At 38.4% G+C, this 25114-nt stretch overlaps 1 protein-coding gene across 3 annotated transcripts in view; it reads right to left on the minus strand.

The window, feature by feature from the left end:
* Positions 1 to 25114, minus strand: part of Stxbp4 (syntaxin binding protein 4) — a 161366-nt gene that overhangs the window by 121994 nt on the left and 14258 nt on the right. For 2 of the 3 annotated variants that reach the window (XM_057775538.1, XM_057775540.1), the window contains exons 2-7: positions 18443 to 18524; positions 17716 to 17840; positions 15659 to 15791; positions 7300 to 7406; positions 6922 to 7132; positions 5965 to 6043 (exon numbers count right to left, since the gene is read on the minus strand). In XM_057775538.1, the coding sequence (XP_057631521.1) occupies positions 5965 to 6043; positions 6922 to 7132; positions 7300 to 7406; positions 15659 to 15791; positions 17716 to 17762 (577 nt within the window). In that variant the 5' untranslated portion in view covers positions 17763 to 17840; positions 18443 to 18524. Of the gene's footprint in view, positions 1 to 5964; positions 6044 to 6921; positions 7133 to 7299; positions 7407 to 15658; positions 15792 to 17715; positions 17841 to 18442; positions 18525 to 25114 lie in introns of those variants that run through there. The other variant, XM_057775539.1, reaches the window with a different exon arrangement.

The raw sequence follows: 25114 nt of genomic DNA on the forward strand, positions 1-25114 counted from the left end.
TTGAAGAGGCGCATGCACACGAGAGCGTGTTGACAACTCCTAATTGTTTAAACCATAATGTCCCTCAGACCTCAATTCCAATGACTCTCTCTATCCCTGTCTCAACCTCCCATTTGCTCCTCTCTGGGGGCCCTCTGCTTCTGATCTTTTTTGGATGAGAAGAAAGGAAATGCTCTGTAAGAGTATGACCAACACTGTAAAACTAAGTTTTAAATGTTACACAAAACTTTAGAAGGTATTTTTCCCATCAGTTTTATTTGAGTTTTAGAAGGCTGAGTGCAAAGGAATTAAGCCTTGTCCCACTGCTCACCTAATGGTGTCATTTCTTATTCCCTGAGGAAGGGCTTCGTTTATCTGCAGTTCATTCAGAAACTGTTTATTAGTCAACTCAGTGCCATAATGAACAATTCTTGAACTCTTGAGCTAATTTATGTAATGGACAGATAATCTTAAATTATCTTCGTGTATAATGTTGATCTTATGTATTCTAACCAATTTTATAGTTGCAAATAATTCTGAGATGGAAACAGAGAAGAGCTATCTTATGTTTATTTTTGTTGAGGTTAATATTAAAACTTGTTCACATTTTTAAAATAAATACTGCATTGGTTTGAATGTGAAGGATCCCTGTGGGCTCAAAATCTGAATAGTTGGTCCTTAGCTGTTGGTATTATGTGGGGAGGTTACGGAAGTTAGAGAAGCTTTGTGGGACCTAGCTTGTGGAGGGGAGTCAAGAGGGCTATGTGTGTCTTTAATGGCTTATATTCACTTCTGAATCTGGCTTTCTCTGCAGCCTGGGACAGTAACCATGTAAGGAGCTTTGCCTCATGCTCCCACAGTCATGGGGTCTCTTAGCCATGCCTTTCCCACCGTAATGGGCAGATTCTTCCCTCTGAAACTGTGACCCCCCCCCCAAATAATCTTGTCTTTTGGTTGCCTCTGTCAAGTATTTAGTCCACTAATGAGAAAACTAACTAATGCGAATACCAACTGACTAAAGGAGTCTAGAAGGTGATACTTAAGGACCTAATATGGGAACTCTATGCTGATGTACTTACACGCAGAGAAACCATAACATATGCAAGTTATCTGGAGACAATTTTGAGGGCTCCCCTCCCTGCATTGTGTAAAACCCCACCCAGTAAATCTTGCCTACTGCATTTATGCAGAAATGTAAACATGGATCTGAGTTAATGCTAATTCTATCCTAGAAAAAGTCTGTTAATGTTTTAATATTTTAATTTTATAAATGACTTACTTAAATACATTTCTTAATAACTACTTTCCTATTCCAAATTCAAACAGATTTTCTTACAGCCATTGGTACAAATCTCACTTTACAACGGAAAAATCTGTGCTCTCATCAGCACTGTCTCTTAGGGTCTGTGGCCCCTCACTTATCTGAGCTCTATGCTTTTGTTCATGACACGTTCTTAAATTAAGATGGTCTCCTGCCTGTTTCCTTTAAGACGAGGATAATGCTTGATTTTTGAGAAGCTGAGGTGTCTGAATTGTTTTTTGCATGGTATGATGAGCTCGTTGCTGTAGCCTGGTTTTGGAGGAAGAGGGAAAGACATAAAATTGACTCACCAGGAAGAAGTCCTTACTTCTGCTCTAAAACCATGCTCTTGCTCTGGAATGCTATCTGAGCTACATGTTAGCTACAATATGTTAGCTACATGTTTCTGCAATATGATTAACAATAAAAATACTGCTGAAAATATACCGTGTACCAATTACAATGCTAAGCACTTGACATGTGTGGCCTTTAGTCTGTAACTTCCCCTTACTGCAACCATCTAAAGGTCACGGAGCTAAGAAATCAAGATCAAGGTTTAGGATCTCCCAGGCTGCTCCTGTGTTTTCTTGTACAAGGTGCAGTTCACTGGCCATTTCTACTGATTGTATTGGAGCTACTTGCTTACTCTCTCCTTAGTCTGCTTTGTAAATGTCTTTACATTGTTGTGTGCAATACAAAATCCATGTGCATGTATAAATCTATGAAGAAATACATGTACATTTGAATGTGTTTTTTTTTTTTATTTGAGTGCTGAGGACGTTAACCTCATCAATTATTTTACAGTAATATTAAGTAACTCACAGAGATCCTAAATCTCTCTGGAATTCCTGCTGTGCTGCTTATTGTTAACTAGGTAACGTTTAACGAACGTACACTGATCAAATGGCTAACGGGACTAATTAGCTTGGTCACTTTAAAAATTGGAAATTTATTACATACATGATACATAATTTACAATATATCAAGGAATAAAGGGCCCTGACTTTTGCCATGGAGCAACTCTGACTGACCCAGCATCTTGGGTTATCTGCTTTTTTCATCTATCCTCTTCTTTCCATGTGAATTCTCAACTTAAAATAAAAACAGTGTATCAAGAGACTGGATGTTAATTACATGACAGAAATACTAATTAATAGTATTTCCAGGAATCACTAAATCTTAGTAATTAAAAGGTATATAATTTTGGCTAAAAATTACTAACCCACTGAAAGATACTTCTCCCGATCAGAGGAAACATATGTTGGATAGAGCATAAATCCCCGGAAACTCTGTCTCGTGGTGACTGGTTATTTTGTGTGTGTGTGTGCTGGGAATTGAATACAAATGTCCATGCCTGCTAAGCATGTGTTCTTCTACTAAGCTATACAATTTGTCCATGCTGCAGTAGCAACTTAATCTAAACTAGTTCTCTTTATTTTGCAATTCTTAGCAAAAATAGTGGCATTAAAAATTAATAATGTGGTGTGGGAAGTCCTTTTGTTATGTGTTCTTTTTATTGGTTAATGAATAAAGAATCTGCTTGGGACTATGACAGGGTAATAAGAGCAAGGCAGAAATTCCAAGCAGAGAGAGAGAGAGAGAGGAGAAAAGAAGGCAGAGTCAGAGAGACGCCATGTAGTTGCCGAAAGAGACAGATGCTGGAACTTTACCCAGTAAGCTACAACCTTATGGTGATACACAGAATAACAGGAATAGGATAATTTAAGATATGAAGAGTTAAAAAGCCTGAGCTAGCAGGCTGAGCAGTGTTTTAATTAATATAGTTTTTATGTGATTATTTGGGGTCTGGGCAACTGGAAACAAATGAGCCTTACAAATTGGTGCCCAATGTGGGGCAGCTACATCCACATAAAACCTGAGAAAACTTGAAAAGAAATTCTAGACACAAAAAAATGGAGTTTAGCACAGCTTCTTAGAAGCCACATTTTTTTTCAGATGGTCTGTTTGCTGGCACTAAGCAGGGGCCACCATGGCTCCTTTAAGAGAGGTCTTCCTGATTCAGCATTGGCAGCAAAGCCTGCGTGGCTTCTTAGGGGAGGGCATCCTGGTTCGTGCTAACAGTACAAACAGCTCTAGATCTTTCAGGAGGCCTACAACTTAAATGAAATCTGTTAATAGCATGTTACAAATTGCTTAATAGTGACAGAGATCCACTGTGACCCTGTAGCTGGGGCGATTGCATGGCTCTCAGGCAATAAACATGCCTCTGCCATGTTGGACTAGGCAGAGCCAACAGGCAGGGCTGTGGTGTTGGTCTTAGTCATGCCCACTGTACAGGGAGACATTGAATTGTACAGGCTGCTAAGCAAAACCTCTATCTATAATAATATATTATATATATTATCTATATATTATCTATATTTTAAAGGTATCTTGACTTGAACATTTGGGTCTAAGAATGTGTAACTTTGGAAAAGAGGTTCTGCTATTGTTTCCACAGAGAATGAAAACCTATGGATTTTTTTCCAGACTAATGTGGTTTGAGGGACCAAGACCCCCAAAAGCCTCCAAAAACCTCCAAAAATACTTTACACAACAAAAACAAAAAAACTACTCCCAAATTCCCAAATATTGTTTATAAATGTTTGTTTACATTTAGAGGGGAATAGGATATAAATACTTTGTATTGGTATGGATCTTGGTTTATTGATAAAAATTTAAGGTCAATTTTGTTATATGTATATTTCTGCTCTTGATTAAGATATTGTATTTGTGCAGCTCATTTAAAAACGTGATGTATAATTAAAAAATACAAGTGAATAGATAGTCATCCTTAATAGTGAAGAGTATAGTCATGTTAGGTTTTCTAGATGAACAGAGATATATTTCAGATGGATAGGTATTCTTCAAATCTTTCAAAGACCTACAGAATAAGGCATTTAAAATGTTTTAAGAACTTAGGACTTTTCATGACAACAAGACACATCTGCATCTGACAGCACCAATAACTTCAAACTCATAAGTTTGAAGCCATTTGGAGTTTGTTAGCCATTTGGGCAAGAAACTGCTCTTTTCTGGACTGCTTGATGGTATGCTGTATAAACAGGACATACAGGACCCACAGAAAAATGATTGCTGAACTTGCCAAAAGAAGGTGAGACAGTCCTTCTGGGTTCCTGCTTCATGAAAGAGTCTGCCAGACATTCTGCAGGAGACAGAAAAAAGTGACTGACAAACGGCCAATATAGGTGGAACTGTCTTTAAATTTTCCTGCTTCATAAAAAAGTCTGCCAGATACTATGGGCCTGTAGGCTGAAGATAGATGCCCTGAAATTACATAAGGACTTTGGGTGACTGTCCAGGCAGTAAGATGTCTCTGTCAATTTTAGAGTTTTGCAAGTTGCTTACAATGCACTTCCTGTTAACTTAAGTAATATTTTAACCTTCTGGGATCTTTGATGGAGTTAAAGAATAAATAGTTATAATTATAGCTTTCCTTGCTTATGATAAAAGATAAATATAAATATTGTAACTGTATCTGTAATTCTTACTTAATACCTGTTTTATATGTAATTTTACTATGTTAAATTAAAACCTTTTTATTTGGACAGAAAAGGAGAAATGGTATGTGAAGTTCTTCTGTATATGTGCTGTTTTTATTGGTTAATGAATAAAGAAGCTGCTTGTGCCTATGGCAGGGTAGAAGAGAGCAAGGCAGGAATTACAAGCAGAGAAAAGAAAGAGGAGTCAGAGAGATGCTATGTAGTTGCCAAAGGAAATAGACTCCGGAACTTTATCCAGTAAGCCACAACCTTGTGTTGCTACACAGAATAATAGGAATGGGCAAATTTAAGATGTAAGAGTTAGTTACAAAAAGCCTGAGCTAATAGGCTGAACAGTATTTTAATTAAGGTAGTTTCTGTGTGATTATTTTGAGTCTGATCAGCCAGGAAACAAACAAGCAGTCTCCACCTTACATACATGTGGGTTGCACTTTTAATTATAATTTAGGAACATGTAACTATCCTTTTAGTTATATTAAATATAGTTAATAAATTGTCTTCTTTAATTTTAAGAGATAATTTTGGTGTAAGAATTATTTTTCTTGATATTTGAGACAATAAGATCTTTATGGTTTGATAAAAATCCTTTTCTATGTGCAGCTTAAACAATTTTCATTTTATTTTATTTTTAAAATATTACTACATCACTTTAGGGTGATCCAAAACAATATCAAAGTCAGTATTGCTGTCGTTTGTAATTTATATCCACACAGTATCTTCTAAAACAAACAAACACAAAAAACCAAGCATTTTTTCAGTTTTGTCCCATCTATATTGTGTTTTCAGTGGTGCAGTGTTATATCTCATGAGTACTTCAGTAAAGGGCAATAAATTGCATATTGGCTATAGAAGCCTTTCATTATTTAATTATAACAATCTAACTATTGCAACTTTACAGACATTTATTATAATGTACTTCTTAAAATGTATTAATTATAATGCACTTCTAAAAATTTCAACTCTATGTTCAAATAAATTTCCAGTGAAAGCAAAAATTTAACAGGAAGCACCAAATAATACATTCATTTCACTCTTTTATTCATTGAAGGAAGAAAAGCATAATATACCCTTCTTTAAAGTCTATTGAAAGTCATACTATGAATTCATCATTGAGAAAGGATAATTGAAGAACAAAATTACAGGAATTAAATGGGAATTTACCTGAACTGGATGCATCTGTAGGGCTGTTGTCCAAAGAAGTAATTGGAGTATGTTCTGTTTTATTGTATCCATGTTTTGTCTGCGAAAGAAAATGAGGGAGACGATGTTTCATTTTCTAAAGTAGGTCAAAAACTAAACTAGATGCTCGTGTTAACATTAATAGAAGGTTTAAAGAGATCAAAGCAATATTACAAAAAGTATGAAGCTCCTACTATTTGGTATGTTTATCTTCAAAGAAAGCATTTCAGAGTTGAAAGTAATAATGATTTTATCTATACAGCATCTAAGATAACGGAACAGAATGCCATGTCCCTTGCCTTTCAAAAGATGCAGTCTAAGGACTCACAGAAACCAGGCTCTCTGATCACCATATACCTTGAGCAAAACTTAGCATATTGGCTAAAAGTATACCCGTTTCTTGTTTTATTTTACTCTGAACACAAATTTAAAGAATCTAAAGTCTACTTTAGAATTGTGATTTAATAGGACAATGTAGCAGATTGAAAGCAATTATATTAATTTGGATATAAAAATTCTCTATTTTATAGAAATCAAATAAGTAAGGTGAACTATTTCATAGGACACACATGTGAAGGTGACACTATAGATAAGATAGTCTGGATTAACCTCAGTACGTATGGAAGAAACTAGGGACTGAACACACACACGTACACAAACGCTCCCCTCCCCCCAGAGTACCTATACGCAGTTAGGCAGAAGTGCTGTCTAGTTGTGTGTTGATGCTTTCTTATTAATTTTTTAAAGAAAGGATACATTGTCTTAAAAAAAATCTATGTTTTTGCATCATAAAAACCTAAGAAGGGAAAAAGTCTTTCAAGGAAATACTAACTTATTAATAAGCATTATTAATGAAATTACAATTCTATGTTGACTAAATCAACATAAAAAAACATAAACGCTTTATGGACTGAATATTAAGCTGGAGTTTAAGAGTACCTGAATAGAAGGTAAAATGGGGTTCTGAGTCTTGGGAGTGGATGAAGTCTTTGGAACTAGTGCTTCAGGGGAAGGGGAAAGAAGATTAAATGCTGAGGTTTGAGGTCCACAGTCTTCTGAAGTTTGTAATGGGGATGGACAGCAAACATTTCCTGGATGGTCACCGTAAGATTTTTGTCTGATAAATGCTATCTGCCAAGGAGATTCTGACCTACGATGAAAAGAAATCAGTTTGTGGATATGCAACAAACACAATCAAGCAAATTCAAAGATACTGTTTCTAGTAGAGTAAAAAACCTTTCTTTACAGTATTCTCAATCACCACCTTTCGATGTATATGCTAAATGACTCATCCTATCATATGGATGGAATTGTTACCTCAACTTGGCTCTGGTAATTATGCTTTTTGCTTCTTCAAATGATACACCAATCATAGATTCCTTGTTTACTGAGACAAGTTGATCTCCTGGTTTCAAACGTCCATCCTAAAAAAAAAAGTCAAAAAGAAAATTATGAAAAAATAATAAAGTCATTTTAATAAAATTAGTATAACAAAAGTAATTAATTTTTATGAATAATGTCATAAACACAGAGTGAAAAAAATTAGAGACCTCCAATAGCAAAATGTTTTATTAATGCCTGGTTAAGGAATATACATAAGTAAAATTGTGTGGTTTATTCAACAGCCCTCATGCTAACGAATCTGCCTATAGGAAACAGGCCTGTATTCCAGGAAGACATTTGTTCCCAAAGCTTAGCACTATGAGTCTGATAAGATTCTGACTGATAACGTGAGCCTGCACTCACTGTACATTGAGTATTTCAGAACAGGACACTCATCCACCCTAGAATGAACATTCTTGCATCTTTCCTCTGGTTAATGGAGATGTGAAAATACGTGAACATACAGTATGTACCTACCTACACACACACATATACACATATAATACAAACATGCATGCATGCATAAACATTCACACACACATACAAAATGTCCATACAAGCACAAATACACTGATATTTTAAAAATGAGGTTAAGAAACATAACTATATTGATACTATCCAAATCTCAGTTAATAATCGAGCATCATCTTTACTAGACATGCTAGTCCTCCTGTGGCCAGGCCACTAGGCTGTGCATATAGCATCATAGCCACGTCACCCTGATTTAACTGGCTGTCTCTGTTAAGCCCTGGCCCTGTGCATAACTATCTCAAGTATGTAAGTTCCAGCATTATCAATTTACAAGACTGATGTGGTTGCTGGGCCAGCATCTTAGTCACTTGATTTTCTTTTTTTTGTTTGTGTGTGTGTTGTTTTTCTTTCTTTTAGTTCAACTGAGAAGGAAAGTTCTGTTCTTTAACAAATTCTAAGGTAGTACTCTTTTTTCATTAGTACAAACACAGAAAGTATTATTTCCGGTACTATAGAAAAAACAAAGGATTAAATTCTGAGTATCCTCCAAAGTCTTGTTTGCTAGAAGACTGGTTCATGGCTTGGCGTTACTGGAAGCAGCTGAAACTTTGGGAGGTGGGTAACTGGGAGGCACTGGAAGCACCGAGGACAGCCCCCAAAGAGGATCATGAGATGCTGGTTTCTTCTCTTTGGTTTCCTGGACCTGAGATGAGCATTTTCACGCTATCACATCCTGCCAGAATATGTTGTCTTATGCCAAAAGCAATGGGCCAATCAAGCCGGGACTGAACCATGTCGGTGTATGAATCCACAGACCATTGGTTGACTAACTCAGGGATCTAGTGTAGTAATGAAAGGCTGACTACCACACAATGTTTAAAAAGGTTGGTTTTTACTTTTGATAGTATTGGAACAATCTCTACAAATTCAAGATCCTTGACTGAAAATCTAACCTGAGCTAGCAGAGTGCTCAGCCACAACTGGGACAGCTATACCATTCCCCTCATGGACAGCTCAGGGACATGGCTGAAGATGAGGAGAAATGTTCTAAGAACCAGAGGTCAGAGAGAACTGGAGCAAAACAGTATCCATGGAATATGACGAGACCATTACATCCAGGAGCTCACAGCAAATGTGGCTGCCTATACAATACCCATAACACAAATGATCAAGCCGGCTGGCATGTCAGCATGAACCTCATACCTGAGAGGAAACAGCATGGAGGCTAGCACTCAGATAGATCTGGATTTGAATGTGAGCTCTGCAATTACTAGCTAGATCTTTGTTAACAATGAGAAAAGGGGATGGGAGAGCACATCCTTTCGCCTGGAACCAGAAACTAAACTACAGACATCTGGAGCTAACTCCTATATTAATGTCTGTTACAGAAAAGTACCGTGGGATACAGAGAAAAAAGGCTAAAAAAGCCCAGATGGGCAAAAGGGTTTAGAGTGACCTGCAGCCTCCTGCACTCTCTTCTCAAGCTATACAGATCCCAAACCTGTATGTGTTAAAGGGACATCTTGCAGAATGTACTGGAAGGAGGAAAAGAAGGCCTCTGGTCACAGGTTTCTAGTATGTATACATATTTCCACTTTTGAACACGTCTTTGCAGCAGTTAGTGTTTGATTTTGCTCTGATAATGAAATATCAGCTGATCAAATGAATTTCTGAACCTGTTTAAAAGTCAGAGCATGTGAATAACAAAGCCAGTTTTGTAAAAATCTGGCATCCTAAGCGAGTGGATTCTGCACCAGGTAGACTACATGCAATATATGTGCAGATACGACTTGAGGGAATGCCAAAGTCTCTACCACTCACAGGTTATGGAGCAGCTGCATCACGTGGCCAGGCAAAATGCCAGGCCTGTCTAAATATTGAACTTCAGTTTGAACACTCTCTCATTTGACGGTAATGTACATGTCAAAATAATAATGCGTTCCTGGTTAAGTTCTTCTGTTGTAAACAGCTGTCACTGTTCATTTCAATTATGATTATATTATAAAGTTTTTAAATAACATATTATTACATTATCAGAAACCATCTACTGAGCATGATTCTGACAGAATTAATTCATTATTCAGAAAGGAAATGGTGCTTCTGTGAGTCTTTGAGTTTCTTCCCCAAGCTATGAACTACATGTAGCCTTCTTTGAACTCCAGTGATTACTGTAAACATAAGAAAGTTGCTTAATGTCTCTGAAACTTTCTACTCATTTTCCTAGCAAAAAAGTTGGTGCAAGTACCTACAATACAAGCTTACTGTAAGAATCAAAGAATCCAGGCAAAATACACTGTAGGTGGTCAATAAGGTGAATCTGTCCCAGGTTTGCTATTGTTCATCTTCAGGAGTTCAGTTACGCTGCTCTTGAGATAGAGCCCACAGCTAGGAAAAACTTGAAACCCTTTAACTTCCCGAGCCTGTTGGAAACTAACTACCGTTCCAGCTTCACCTCACGCCTATCTCAGCGTAAAAGTTCCTCCTCCTCTTCTCAGAGAGCGCTCCTCACACCAGCTGTTATCTGCATAGTTCAGTGATTTTACACATGGCCACTTTCATCCAGAATGCTCTCATCCACTCCCATTCCTCCACAGGATGAACCTCTTACCTCACAGGCAGCCTAAACACCATCTTTCCTGAACAAAACTCACACTTACCTCTGTCATAGCACCTACTTTATACTGACTATCCTACTTCATTTACTCCTACCCTTCCCAAATTATAACATATTAATATTGATAGAGCTCTCAGATGAGTCCCACTTATCCCTTGGTTGACCAGACCCTGCTACTATGTGGTTCCCTAGCACAGTGCAAAGGAATCTGATCAGGCAACAATAAGGGAATGAGGTCCGGGAAGTGGTCTGAGGAAGTTAATGCAGTTATGTAACAATGGAAACAACAGCAGCAAGGAGGAGAGTGATGCCGCAAGGTGAACCGTCCTGGCTGCTGCTTCCTCGCTGTTTACCAATGCGATGGTTTCTGTCTTCCACAAGCCTTGCCTTCCTGTGTATCCAGAGGCTTTGGGCAGAGGTCAGCCATGTGCTCAGCATCTCCTCCTCTGAAGTGAAAGATGGCTTTCCAGGCCTTGTGAGCCATGATTAACTGTAGATGCCTATGTCAATGGGACCTTTGTCTTTAATTACAAGGTTGACAAAAATTCCTCAATTTATCAAAGCTAAGATGGCAATAACTCCAAGGGATTTTCTTTCTTTATGGAGAGAGAAAGAATATTGACTGCCAAGTACACCATGGCACTGTTGTGAGAGGCAGTGCAAACTCAGAGCTAGGAGAGTAAATATACCCTTACAGGCATACTGCATAGCTACATATATGTTTATTATGTATAGAGTTTATATATGTATGTTAAACATGTCTTAAGATCAGCTAGATGAAATATGAAATGTTACTTTATCTTATCATAAATGAAAGAAAGAAAACATTCGAAAATTTCAAAATTATTATCCACCATCTGATATACTGGGCAAAACAGGAGACACACAGTCAGAAACGTGACAGATCATAGCAACATCCATTCATTAATATCTGAGTGAATCACCCCAAGGCAGCCACTGGAAAGAAGCCAGACGGCAGTCCTTGCCATTGACTAGGCAGTGGTTCAGCCTAGTAAGATGATCAGGGAGACTGATGGTCCATTACAGCCTGAGTTGGGTGACATGAAACATGGGAACAAGCGCTAGACACACACACAGGCATGATAAAACCTGGCCTTATCTGCAGGTGCACCGGAGGACAGGAGACAAGTCCTCTGACAAGTGTTCTTTAAACTGATATCTGCAACAGTAGAATGGGAAGGAGGTGCCGGTCCCAGCTTAACGGTACAACATACCTACGCAGAGATAAGGAAGGGTTGGCTCTGTCAGAAACAGGGAATACAAGCTTGTAAGTGGAGAAATGGAGAAAGAGAGCTGAAGGCAGAAAGGGGTCTACACAGAGGCCTGGAGGTTACTAATACTAGTTAAGGGAGTTTGGTGGGAAGGGACATAGGCAAGGTGCCTTAAGAGCAGATAAAGCTACTGAAAATGCCAATAAAAACCAATGCCAGACTAAAGAGAGAGCTTAGAGAGATTGTTCAGTTAAAAGACTGCCTGTTATGCAAGCAGAAGAACCCCAGTACAGACTCCCAGCACCCACAAAGAAAATGCATGCAATTCCAGTGCGGGCAAGGGAGAGAGAAGTGGATGCTCAGAGCCAACTGGCTAGCCAGTCTAACTTCATCAACCAGTTCTAGGGTCGGTAAGAAACTGTCTCAAAAGTTAACATAAAGAATGACAGATAAAGACACTGGTGTTGACTGCTGATCTCCACTTTCATGTACACATACATGTGCCTGTACATACACACACACCACACAGACATACACACATGGGGGTGGGAGGAGGGAGAGAAAAGGGGAGAGAATGACTAATAGGCTCAAAAAAGAGCAAAAAGGTCAATAGTATGTGCTAAAATAAATTAAAATACAGTGCTAAGATATGCGAAGAAGGAAAAGAATGGGAAAGAGTTTTGAAAAGTGATTGAGAAGAGGCTATTACTTGGGAAGAAATGAGAAGAAAGTTTGAGATAAGTATCATGGCTTGTGCCATTGTACCTCAGAAATGTTGGTTCTGAGACACATTTAGGATAACTAAGTGAAGATTTTCATCAGGAAATTAGAAAGCTGAATGTAAAGATGAAGGGAGTGTTGAGTCAACAGGTTTAGGAATGTTCTTTGAGTGCTCTAAACTACCAGGGACTAGCTAAGGGTATGGAAAGGAGTTTCAGATTTTCATATCTCCTTATTCAGAACCTGGTGCATTTGTTCTCAGTACTGGCTGCCTAGAGTTCTTAGAGCTAACACAATTCTGCTACAGAAGATCGGATGCCCTCTTTTGGCATCCATAAGTACTGCATACATATGACAAACAGAAAAAATGCATATGCATGTACACATGCACACATGCACACACACACAGAATTTTTAAAAATTATACCTTAGTTAAAGCACATATGAAATTCAGAAAATAATTAACAATTAATAAGTCTGGCATTTTAGTACAGAAAACTTTGCAGCCTATGTTTCTATGAATATAACTACCATGTAGAAATTCTGACAGATTAAAATTGTATTTTTATGTTAGACTAGTGTAATACCAGCTAATCAGGAAGCTAAGAGAAGAGGGTGGCTCAAGTTCTACCCGGACTCCTCCACTTTCATGTACACGTACATGTAACTATACACATACACACACACCACACAAACAGACACACACACAGAGGAAAAGGAAAAGAGAGAGAGGGAAAGAGCAAAAAGATCAATAGTATATGCTAAAATAAATTAAAATACAGTGCTAACATATGTCCAAAGCCAGCCTGGGCAACTTTGTAAAACCTTGTGTCAAAAATAAAAGACTAGCAAGAGTGATAGACACTTACTTAAAATAGAATCTACATCACTAGACGCATATTATCAATAAAATATTGACAGTAAATATGCATTATTTTGTATTTGCATATAGCATTCTGAAGGAAATATTTACAAAATAAATATAAGGACAGGAGGATTACTCATTCTTCTATACGTTTTTCTAATTGGTTTTCTTCTTTTGCATATGACCTGAACATTAATAACTTCATGCTGCTCTCTAGTGGTAAAGGAAGAAAACAAGCCACTGGAAAGTTTTGTCTTCTAGAACACCTCAATCAACAAGAAAAGGTATATATCATGAGCATAATTCTTATTCTGCTATATTTACAGCAAGAAAAAAGCCACTTAAAATTACTATGTTCAGTTTATTAGTCTGATTTAAAGTATTTATGGAAATGAAAGGGCATAAATTTTACAGGCACCTTGAACTATTATTGCACCCTACCCAAAGTATCTTAGTTAGGAGGGCATGGTGGTCTTTAATATGAACGTCTGAGAGGTTGAATTAAGAAGACTGGCATGAGTTGGAGGCTGGTGTGGGTTATGCAGTGAGTTCCAGGTTAGCCAGATCTAAAACAAAGTCTTCGTCTCAAACAGGCAAACAAGCAAACAACTTAAACTATACTAAATGCTCAAGTCTCCCATTCTCCCTATCCACATCTCTAAGCTTTAAAACTGTACTGAGAGAGGATCTCTTAATTCTTGCCAAAAAGATTATTGGGGAATAGTGGATTGAATTTGTTTAACTTTAACATTAACCTATGCTATCTGTCTAATGATTTAATTTGAATAGCTTAAATGTAGATCTTTATAATACCTTAAACTGGCAATAATTTAGAATTTAGAAGGTATTTGGAAAGACGCTTAGTGTTTCTCTTGTGATGAAACACCATACCCAAAAGCAACCTGGGCAGGAAAGAAAAACATTTATTTTACTTACACCTCCAGACAACAGTCCATCATTGAGGAAACTAAGGGCAGGAATTCAAGCAAAGCAGGAAGCTGGAGACAGGAACAGATGCAGAGGCCATGGAGGAATGCTTTTGACCTGGCTTGCTCCTTGTGTCTTGCTCAGCCAGAACCACTAGCCCAAGGTTGTCCACACCCACGATAGGCTGGACCTTCATGTAACAATCACTAATTAAGAAAATGCCCTAGCTGTCCTACAGCCTGGTCTCTCAACTGAGTTTTTCTCTCTCAGATTACAATAGCTGTTTGTGTCAAGTTGACATACAACAAGCCAGCACAGAGATGCCTTCTGAAATGAACAAACCTGAAACAGGTCAATCCTCTCTCTCTCTCTCTTTCTCTCTCTCTCTCTCTCTCTCTCTCTCTCTCTCTCTCTCTCTCTCTCTCTCTCTTTTATCCTTCATGAGGAAATAAAAATCTAACTGAAAAGACAAACTGTTTGCTCTGTAAGAGTCTACAGTGAGAGAAGGGTAAAAGTGAAATTATTTATTTAAGAAAACCCTGAAAGAACAATTTTAAGAATAAACTTAGAAGATCCTTAATCAAGATATCTAGGTTGACATAAATAAAACCTCAAAGGGGTGACAATGCCAAAAGCATGACATTTTGTTAACTAAGTTGCTGGAGTTTTGATTAAAATCGGGCCCTGACTTTCTTAGGCATCAGACAAAGAAATGGACGGTCTGTCACATCCATGTGATTAAGGAAAAAAGGCTAGCCACTATCTGCACTTAATTCTAGATCTAGTTTCTCATTCCCATGTTGAATCTAGTCTCTTGTGAACAAATAATAAGGTCAGCTAATGAGTCAATGAGAATTACTGCAAACCAGGAAATGAAACAGTTCAGTTTGCTGCTTTGTTTCCTTTTGCAATTAGGAGGGCAATCAGATGTGGCTCAAGGTCAGATGACCAAGGTGATCCAAAGTCAGCAGGCACATAGGCAACATGTCTTCAGATACAACTTCTCTGAACTCTGCATCAGAGATGATTTGAACAGCGTGCAATTATAAGCAATGCACAACCTGTAGGGACATAGCCCCACCCATTGGGGGCGTGTTCGCCTCGGGCTAATGTTTACGGATAAATCTGCCGGGCGTGAGCCCAGTAGCCTTTTTTTTCTTTTGCTCCGCTTTTCCGGTACACCGCGGGAACCTGTGGTCCTGTAAGTTTATTTCCTTATTAAAGCTGTATATATCTATATAATCTGTCTACATTCATTTGCGCCACCACAACAACCTTGAGTTAGTGTCTGACATATTGATTACTTGCTTCCTGGAGAATTTATAGGGTAAAAGTCCTTGAGGGTAAAGGTCCCCTTGTATCTTTCATTGAGGACATTCAACTCATATAAAAAGTTTTCCTGAAGGAAGAAAACAAATCTTACCACTGGTGCATTTCTGTCATTATTGATTATTTTATGTTTACCTTGTAACAGTCGCCTCCAGGAACGACTTCCTGAATATATACCAATGGGCCTTCATTCCTGTTAATTCCACCTAGGATCTTTAAACCCAGGCCTGTTTCCTTAGTAACTGTAATCACTTGAAAGGCAGGATCCCTAGGATAAAATATATTAGTACTTACAGGTTAGGATAGAGGTCTATACATAGTTTTCCTTCAGCTATTTATTAGATCAAATTGTCAGATGTATATAACCCAAAATAGTTTATGCCTACTAGCAATGACATTTGAAGAGTATCATAGAAGTCAAATGAATTTCTATCAGTGTTTTCAATTCTCACATAAAACATAAAACAATTAGTGACAGCAATATGTCTATTTCTGAGGAGTATAAGAAAAGCAGTTGTTAAGTGTTGCTTAAATTCCAGGATTTACTAAAAAGGGCCTGAGATTTGGTTTTTTTTTTTTTATCTGTTTATAAGATTGGCTCTAAAACCAAACATTTTAACGTATCAGATAAACAACTTCATATTTATACATACTAAGAGCAAAATAAATTTACTTCCATGTGAATCTCAAAACATTATCCTTTTAATTTAGGAAAATTTCATTGTTACAAAGCACTTGCTTCAGTTGTAATTTCTGCTGCACATGAGAAATGCCACCAAAAAAGAACTGCCAGAAGAATTCAACACAAGGTAGGTATGCCATCAAGTTGTATTTCTGAGCAAGTTGGTCAAACAAAACTTAAGCAAAGTTAGAAACAAAGCTCGGCTTAATACATTTAATATTTGTAAAACCTTTATTCTAGTTGTTTACACACACACAGACACACACACAGACACACACACAGACACACACACACAGACACACTTTCATTTTAGACTATTTTGAAGAGTGGAATATAAAAATACATACATACATATGTCTATATCTATTTTTGTATGTATACATGTCTATGCATTTGTTTATGCAAAACGGAGAACCAAAAACAACTGAAAGTATAACAATAATTATCTATAGGAAGACTGAGGGCACAGGACAAGACAAGTTAGAGGAGACCTTCCCTGCTTGAACCTTGTAAAACATACGTTATCTGTTTATAAAATATTTACCGGCTTCTTTGGTTGCTGTCCACAAACCACTTGGTAAGGAGCCTTTCTACAAGTCATCGTTATCTTTCCTACTTGAATTCGGCCTTTCCTATTGGATTACTTTATCCACAGGATACTAACAAAATCAAGTGTGAGGAAGACAGATATTTGCAAAACACTTATGCTGCCCGCTAGGAACCATTCTGCTACTGTTTGACAAGGCCCAAGTTAGCCTCCTGAAGGATGAAAGATCAGATGGAAAGAGGGGAATTCAGTCACCCAGCCTTTGAGCTGAGGTGACAGACATTGTTATGCCATCTATTGCCCACCAGAATTTCGTAGCCAGCCCACAGAACTGTAAGGAAAAAAGTAATGCTTATTATTTTCAGACATTTGGGGATTGTTAGTCAGCAAAAGCTAAACTTAGATAATTTCAAAAGAATCAAACCAGATTTAAAAAACAAAAACCCCACAATCTGTACCAGGAATTTTAATGAGCATCCAGGGTTTACTTTGTGTGTTATTTACATTTTACTATGGTTTGGAGGGGTCCCCCAAAGGCCTGTGTTAAAAGGCTTGAAGTGCTACTAAGAAGTTACTGCTGGTTTCTTCAAGAGACAAGGCCTAGTTCCAGGGCTCTAGATTCTGGGGGAATGGCCCGAGAGTGACACTGAGACCTGCCTTTTGGCCACTATGCAGTGAAGAGACCAACGGGAACATGATGTGGCTGTGTCTCCACAGGCTCAGAGAAGAGGCGTGAACACATGCTGAAAACTGAGCCAAGAGTCCTTCATGTTTCAAAGTTGACTGTCTCAGATGTTTCCATCACGGGGATGGAAGGCCCACTAGTACACACCAAAGCCCCAGTAATCAACGTGTTATTTTACTCACAGCTCAGCATTGCTTCCCTAGGTCACACAGCCACAAAACAAAACTTAAAGAGTGTATACCTTTCAAAACATATTAAATTACATTTAAAAAAATTACTTTTCAAGTAGGCTGGATGATCCTGCAGCAGATGTGTGTTCATTCATGCTTTCACCACAGTTGTCTTGGATTTAACAGCTGTGTAAAGGAAGAACTTGAAGAGTCTAAATATTCTTTTCTTCAGACTGGAAAAACAGAAAATAATTTTTCAAGTCTTAGAACATTCCAATGTAGCTCCAATGTTACATAAAGACATTACATAAGTGGGACTGAAGAGACGACTCAGCTATTAAGAGCACTGCCTGCTCTTCCAAAGGTTCTGAGTTCAAATCCCAGCACCCATATGGTGGCTCACAACCATCTGTAATGAGATCATGTGCCCTCTTCTGGCCTGCAGGCAGACATGCAGGAAGAACACTGTATAAATAATAAATAAATCTAAAAAAAAGACATCATATAAGTGTGGCAATAAACAACATAAGCCCTTATATTTTTATTGCTGTATTCATCATAGGCTATGACATTTTAGTCATTGATGGTAACATCTGAACTATCAAAACAGATACAGACAGATGGACTGATCCCAACATTGCTATGAACATATTAAATCCATGCTCTTTAGTATAGGTGACGAATGCAGTGATGTTTTCAGCAGTGATTACGACTTCCATGAGTGATAAGCTTAAAATGCAAAGAACTGGAAAGTATCTCCTGTAAGCACAAGGCTATGGAGCTCAGAAAAATAATTACAGAATATAGCTGAAGAAAACAGAAATTCCTATCTCACCAATTCCCCCGAGGGTCTTCCTGCAGATTCTATGTAACTGCAGCTCATATTACTCCACTTCACGTGTTTCTTAAGCACTTTCCTACGAAAAGGAAAAAGACATGGTTTTAATGTCTTATATAACTCCACAGTGAATAATACAGAGTTGCTTAATTAAAATACACTACATTCAGGCAGAGATTCACTATGGGTGTGTGAGAAACGCGAGTGAGGCCGAGGAAGTTCCCTTTAACACAGGAGTGCACACTCCATGTAATCTTTTAACTCTCACTCAAGAGCACTCCTGGTACGGAGAGAAGAGACATTCTAAGGATAAATTTTCAAGCAAGGGCAGGTCGTTCTTAAAATTTCTTTTTAACTGTGACACGGTGTGATTGATTAAAAACAGTCAATACTTTAGGGTTGAAAATCACATCTGGATCCTTTTGTACAGTCCTCTTAACTAAAGAACTGAGCGAGGAGATTCAAAGGCATTGTGCTTCTCCACATCCATGCATAGTGCTTGCTTCCTCAGTTAGAAGTTGGGCTTTGGAGCCTACAGAAAAGATCTTGGCACTCATTTCCCCGGCCTCCAGTTGATATTTCCAGGCTTCACTAAGTCTCAGCTTCGTTAATACAACAGGCCTCTTGATAGTAGTGATGTTTCCGTCAGAGTACGCACACAGAGTGGAAACTTACCAAACTGTTCCCTTTATCTTACGTTTGCTGTAAGTCAATCACAGAGTCAGAGAACTAAAACCAGGTTTATCCTACCTTTTCCCCAACCACTGTACATAGGAGAAATAAAGACCTCTTCTCTGTAAAAACCGATGGAGCCCTGGACAAAGGCACCAACAATCCATCTTTAGGGACCTTAGTAAAGAGTTAACTCCCTGGGCGTTAACAACATAGCTCGGCATTCTAGCACCCACAGTAGCAAGTGGGATAGTGGAGGCACTCAGGTCACGAGTGGTCACAGAAATGATGTCATCAAGCCACTGCACTGCCATCAGCAGAACTCCAGCAGCAAGAAAGTCACTCAGTACTAACCCCTAGGAAAGGAGAGGTGATGACTTGAAGACACAGCTTTGATTGATACTGACTCGGAGTTTAGAGCCATTGTGCCATCGAGAGCTCAATTCTAAGAGTGTTTGCATGGACTTTTCAGACTGCTTTAATAATGGAGCACAGGGTGGTCACAGCCCTTAAAAAAGGACATTCAGACATCAAATAGGAGTAGCTACTGTTTATTGACACCATGTGTCAAAGATTATATGAAATATTTCAGAGGCACTTATTTTATTGTATATCACAGAAAATGTAAGAGATGTAAGTTGAAAAATCAAGAATTACAATATTGCCATGTGCTAGTGACATGGCCTCAAAAGTCAATTAGCTTTTTGGAATCATTTCATCCGAATGTAGGAATAGCAACACTAGTACAAAGGATGATATGAAAAAAGGAAGTAGGGAAGGAAGGAAGGAAGAAAGGAAAGAAGGAAGGAGAAGGGGAGGAAGAAAGGAAGGAGAAGGAAGGAAGGAAAGAGGAAGGAAGGAAGGAAGGAAGGAAGGAAGGAAGGAAGGAAGGAAGGAAGGAAGGAAGGAAGGAAGGAAGGAGAAGGGGAGAAAAAAAGGAAGGAGAAGGAGGGAGGGAGGGAGGGAGGGAGGGAGGGAGGGAGGGAGGGAGGGAGGGAGGGAGGGAGCGAGGGAGCGAGGGAGGGAGGAGAAAGGAAGCCCCAGCAGATTTCCAGTGGTTACTAAAGTGACTAAGATCCCCATCTAGTGGCAGTTTGTCCTCATAAAACAGAGGTCCTCAAGCCTCCCTGGAACACATCCAGAAGTAAGCGTGTATTAATGCTAGTTGCTATACTGGATTTCATATAATGCCAAAATTGGAGTTTTAAACAAAATTCTATTTTAATGCATTAGAGTTTAAGTGCCCAAATTATTTCACTCACTTAAACGTGCTGAGCAGTGCACTAGCTGGTTACAGGTAACAAGGAGCAGAAACTAGTTTTAGAGACAGACAAACAGACGCCAGAAGGTGTGGGTGTGCTGACTGTGCTGTTCACAAGGGGGCTGAGGAAGTGTGGAGGAAGCATGCCTATCCTGGAATCATCACTGATGTTTCTGTGTTTAGTCATCACTAACCATCAGCAGAGCCTGGGCCACTGTAGGTTTTCTAATCCAGAAGCCTCTCAAGGCAAACATTTTTTTTTTTTTACACAAAATTTACAGAGAAACTATAGGATTTATCTATTATCACAGGCCAGAGGCCAAGGGTAACTTAAACTATTTTTTCTAGCATTAAAACTCAAGCCCTTTCTACTCCAGCATGCTATGAAATAAACTTACGTGAAAAATATCATGCTAAGCTCGCCCAAACTGGGTGCATGTTAATGGCAGTAACACATGATCTCTTTCCATGAAGAGTATGGAAACTTGCATAATAGCACGAGTTTAATCTTAGCCATCCAATATGTGTGTGTTACTTGTTAACAGCCCTGCAACTGGATGCACATGCACACAGGCATATGGTGCCTCTAATTGGAGGTCAATGTTCGGTGTCTTTCCCTTCTCACTTTCTCCCTTTAATTTTTTTTTTTTTTCTGAGACAGCATGTCTCAGTGAATCTGGAACTCACCAATTCAGGCTAGCTGGCCAGTGAGCTGTAAGGCTGTGATACTAAGAGTGGATGGCCACCTCAGGCTTTTTTCATGGATTCTGGGGATCCAAACTCAGGCCTTCCTGCTTGCATGGTAGACATTTTACTGACGAAGCTATCTCTCCAACCAAATCCAAATTTTTCTTTAAATTTATTTTTTATGTAAGCTCCTTCTCCCATGTTCATTTCCTACCTCCGTGTTTTATTCATGCATGTGTAGTATAAGTGTGTTTGTGTGGGCATGTGCATATGTGAGCACGTAGGCAAGTACCTGCGGAGAGGCTTACATCAGGTTTCTTCCTTATTCCTCATCTTAGATTTTGAGGCGGAGCCTCCCACAAAACCTGAGGATCACTGGTCTGATAGACAGAAATGCCTCTCTAGCTCCTCAGCATGGGGATGACCAAAGGATGCCATCACACCAGGCTTTTTATGTGGGTTCTGGAGCTTACCAATCAAGTCAGCAATTCCATTTCTGTACCCCTGATTCTTTTATACAAGCTTGTAAACCGTTTAACCAATAGAGGTTTTAGCAATGTTATACACAGTCACACATACAAGCATGAAACATAAGTACCCACCACTTTGACAGAGTGATACAGAAGTAAACATTTTTTCTTTTACGAAAAATATAAGCACTTAAAGAAATATACTGCTTCTCTAACTTGCTGAGAGAGAAGAGAGACAAGATTAGGTCAGCAAAAACAGAAACTGGGAAACTACAGAATAGCATTTTCTTAATAAGATGAATTCATTTCAGAAATCTAGGCTTTACTGTGATATATCAATCTTTTCTCTTACAACTTAATTAAACTATAAATAATCAGAAATCTTATCAGATAAAAAAAATCTGGCCATCATGTATACAATCTTTGATTAAGACTTGGTAATTTATAATCTCAACAATTTCTAAAGTGAGATATTTTACTATATCAAATATACAAAAAAGTAAAATAGGTAGTTATAAAATAAATAAGAAATGATAGTAAATATTAACAAGATGAAATTACCAGGCATGTCATAAAGAAACTGATACAAATTTCAACTACTCCCCCGTCATAATGTCTGTTTTTCTAAATGTCACCAACATGATTAATTCCTAAATTTTTTTGAAGTCTTAATGAAAACTGTATCTTAAGGAAACCAGAGACTTTTGTTTAAAAAAAAAAAAAAAACCCTGCTTATTTTGCCATTTTCTATATTTTTTCTGTTCAATATCACCCATCAGCACTAAAACTGCAAACACAGTTTTCTCTCTTTGTTTTTGGTTGTGGACATTTTATGTAAACACATGTGGCTATATCCACTCGTCTGTGAGAATTTCTGTATTTCAGTGTGAAATAGAAACTCCTTTCCCACTCTGAGGTAAGTAAGTCAGTTCCACGTATTTTCTTTTGAGACTTTATGACTTCATTTGAAAGTCCCTTGATAACCACCTTAAGATGGATGTAGAGGACATCCTGGCTTTTCTCCCTGGAAGATCATCCCCATATCTGACCACACTGACAAGCTGTTTACCCCCTCTGATTTGAGAAGCAACCTTTAGACTAATTCTTGTATTTGGATCAATTCTTGCCATTTTCATTTGATTTCTTTGATTAGACTATTTATTCATGCACAAAATTAATTAATTACAATTAGTAGGCTTTATAATATGCTCCTACATCTTTTTTTTGTTGTTGTTTGTTTTGTTTTGTTTTTCGAGACAGGGTTTCTCTGTGGTTTTGGAGCCTGTCCTGGAACTAGCTCTTGTAGACCAGGCTGGTCTCGAACTCACAGAGATCCACCTGCCTCTGCCTCCCAAGTGCTGGGATTAAAGGCGTGCGCCACCACCGCCCAGCATGTTCCTACATCTTATAAAACCAATTCTCCCTTTATATTTTATTTAGTCAACTTTTTCTAATTGTTTGGGTTTTTGTATGTATATATTAATTTCAAATTTTAATTAAAAAAATGAAGCAATGGTATGTTAGAAAATTATCTTATAAATTGAGAAAGTATTAGTACCTATTTTTATGATGTTATTCAAAGAACTTGATATATCTTTTGCTTATATCTTCTTTTGTGAATTCCTACAGGGTTCTAAAGTTATCTTCATATCAATCTTGTAAACTATAAGTTAGCTTTTCAATTCTTTTCTTCTTAAAACTTTTTTTCAGGGGCTGGAGAGATGGCTCAGTAGTTAAAAGCATTGCCTGCTCTTCCAAAGGTCCTGAGTTCAATTCCCAGCAAACACATGGTGGCTTACAACCATCTGTAATGAGGTCTGGTGCCCTCTTCTGGCCTTCAGGCATACACACAAACAGAATATTGTATACATAATAAATAAATAAATATTCGGGAGGAGGTGGAAAATTTTTTTTCAATAAAAAAATAAAATTAAATTAAAAAAAAACTTTTTTTCAAAACCTATTTGGTGGGACCAGCATGAGTGTTGTGGAATATTAATTTGTGTTCCATTTGTTTATGCTGTGGAATATTTGTTTAATGATGCAAAGATGGTTTAAATTCTTTTATGTTGCATTTGTTCAACTCTGTGAAGCTGTGTTACTTTGCCTGTCTAAAACACCTGATTGGTCTAATAAAGAGCTGAATAGTAAGGCAGAAGAAAGAATAGGCGGGGATAACAGGCAGAGAGAATAAATGTAAGGAGAAATCTGGGAAAAGAAGAACAAAGAGAAAGAGAACAGGGAGAGGATGCTAGAGGCCAGCTACAGAACCAGTTACAGAGTAAAATGACAGGAAGATATGCAGAAATGGAGAAAGGTAAAAGCTGAGAGGCAAAAGGTAGGATAATTTAAGTTAAGAAAAGCTAGTAAGAAACAAGCCAAGCTAAGGGCAGGCATTCATAACTGCTGATTGATATGCAAGTGCAGCCTAACACTTCAGCACACACATGCATACAGACTCTCCTTATCATAAACCATTGGACTTCTTTCTGTTGTCATTTCAAATATTAAAATAATACATCTCGAATACTCATAAGAGCTTTGCAAGCACAGTCTATACCTACCCTTCCTTGACAGTGTGCTGCTATATTCATTTCAAAGCATTTTCCAAACTGTGAGGTTAAGAAACCCCAATGTCTTTGTAACCATTTGCCCTCAGTAAAAAGATCACTAGAAGGAAAAGGAAGGACAAAGTGTGATACCTAGTCAAGGAGAGATTTGTTGGTTTAATAGCAAGACTCCAAAATCTAATGATGATAATAGGAACTCATAAACCCCCTAAGAAAGCTTCTTTTTGGGCTGGAGAGGTGGCTCAGTGGTTAAGAGCATTGCCTGCGCTTCCAAAGGTCCTGAGTTCAATTCCCAGCAACCACATGGTGGCTCACAACCATCTGTAAAGAGGTCTGGTGCCCTCTTCTGCCTTTAGGCATACACACAAACAGAATATTGTATACATAATAAATAAATAAATATTTAGAAAAAAAACAGAAAGCTTCTTTTCTGTAGGGACATAGCCCCACCCATTGGGGGCGTGTTCGCCTCGGGCTAATGTTTACGGATAAATCTGCCGGGTGTGAGCCCAGCAGCCCTTTTTTGTCTTTTGCTCCGCCGCGGGAACCTGTGGTCCTGTAAGTCTATTTCCTTATTAAAGCTGTATATATCTATATAAATGTAGGGACATAGCCCCACCCATTGGGGGCGTGTTCGCCTCGGGCTAATGTTTACGGATAAATCTGCCGGGTGTGAGCCCAGCAGCCCTTTTTTGTCTTTTGCTCCGCCGCGGGAACCTGTGGTCCTGTAAGTCTATTTCCTTATTAAAGCTGTATATATCTATATAATCTGTCTACATTCATTTGCTCCGCCACATTTGGCGCCCAACGTGGGGCTATTTTGCCCCCGACCCGGCACAGGGGGGGCGCAAGCTCCACCTTTCCCGGCTAGTTGCCTGAGCTCAGGAAGGCGATTTACAGCGTGCTCCCTGCTCGCTTTCCCTTCCCCCACTCCAGGCCACTACGGTCGCAGAGCAGCAACCCCCACAGAGCAGTTAATAGCTCCCTGTTTCTTCCAAACCTTCACTGC

Source organism: Chionomys nivalis, chromosome 7, assembly GCF_950005125.1.
Source record: "Chionomys nivalis chromosome 7, mChiNiv1.1, whole genome shotgun sequence".
NCBI lineage: Eukaryota > Metazoa > Chordata > Mammalia > Rodentia > Cricetidae > Chionomys > Chionomys nivalis.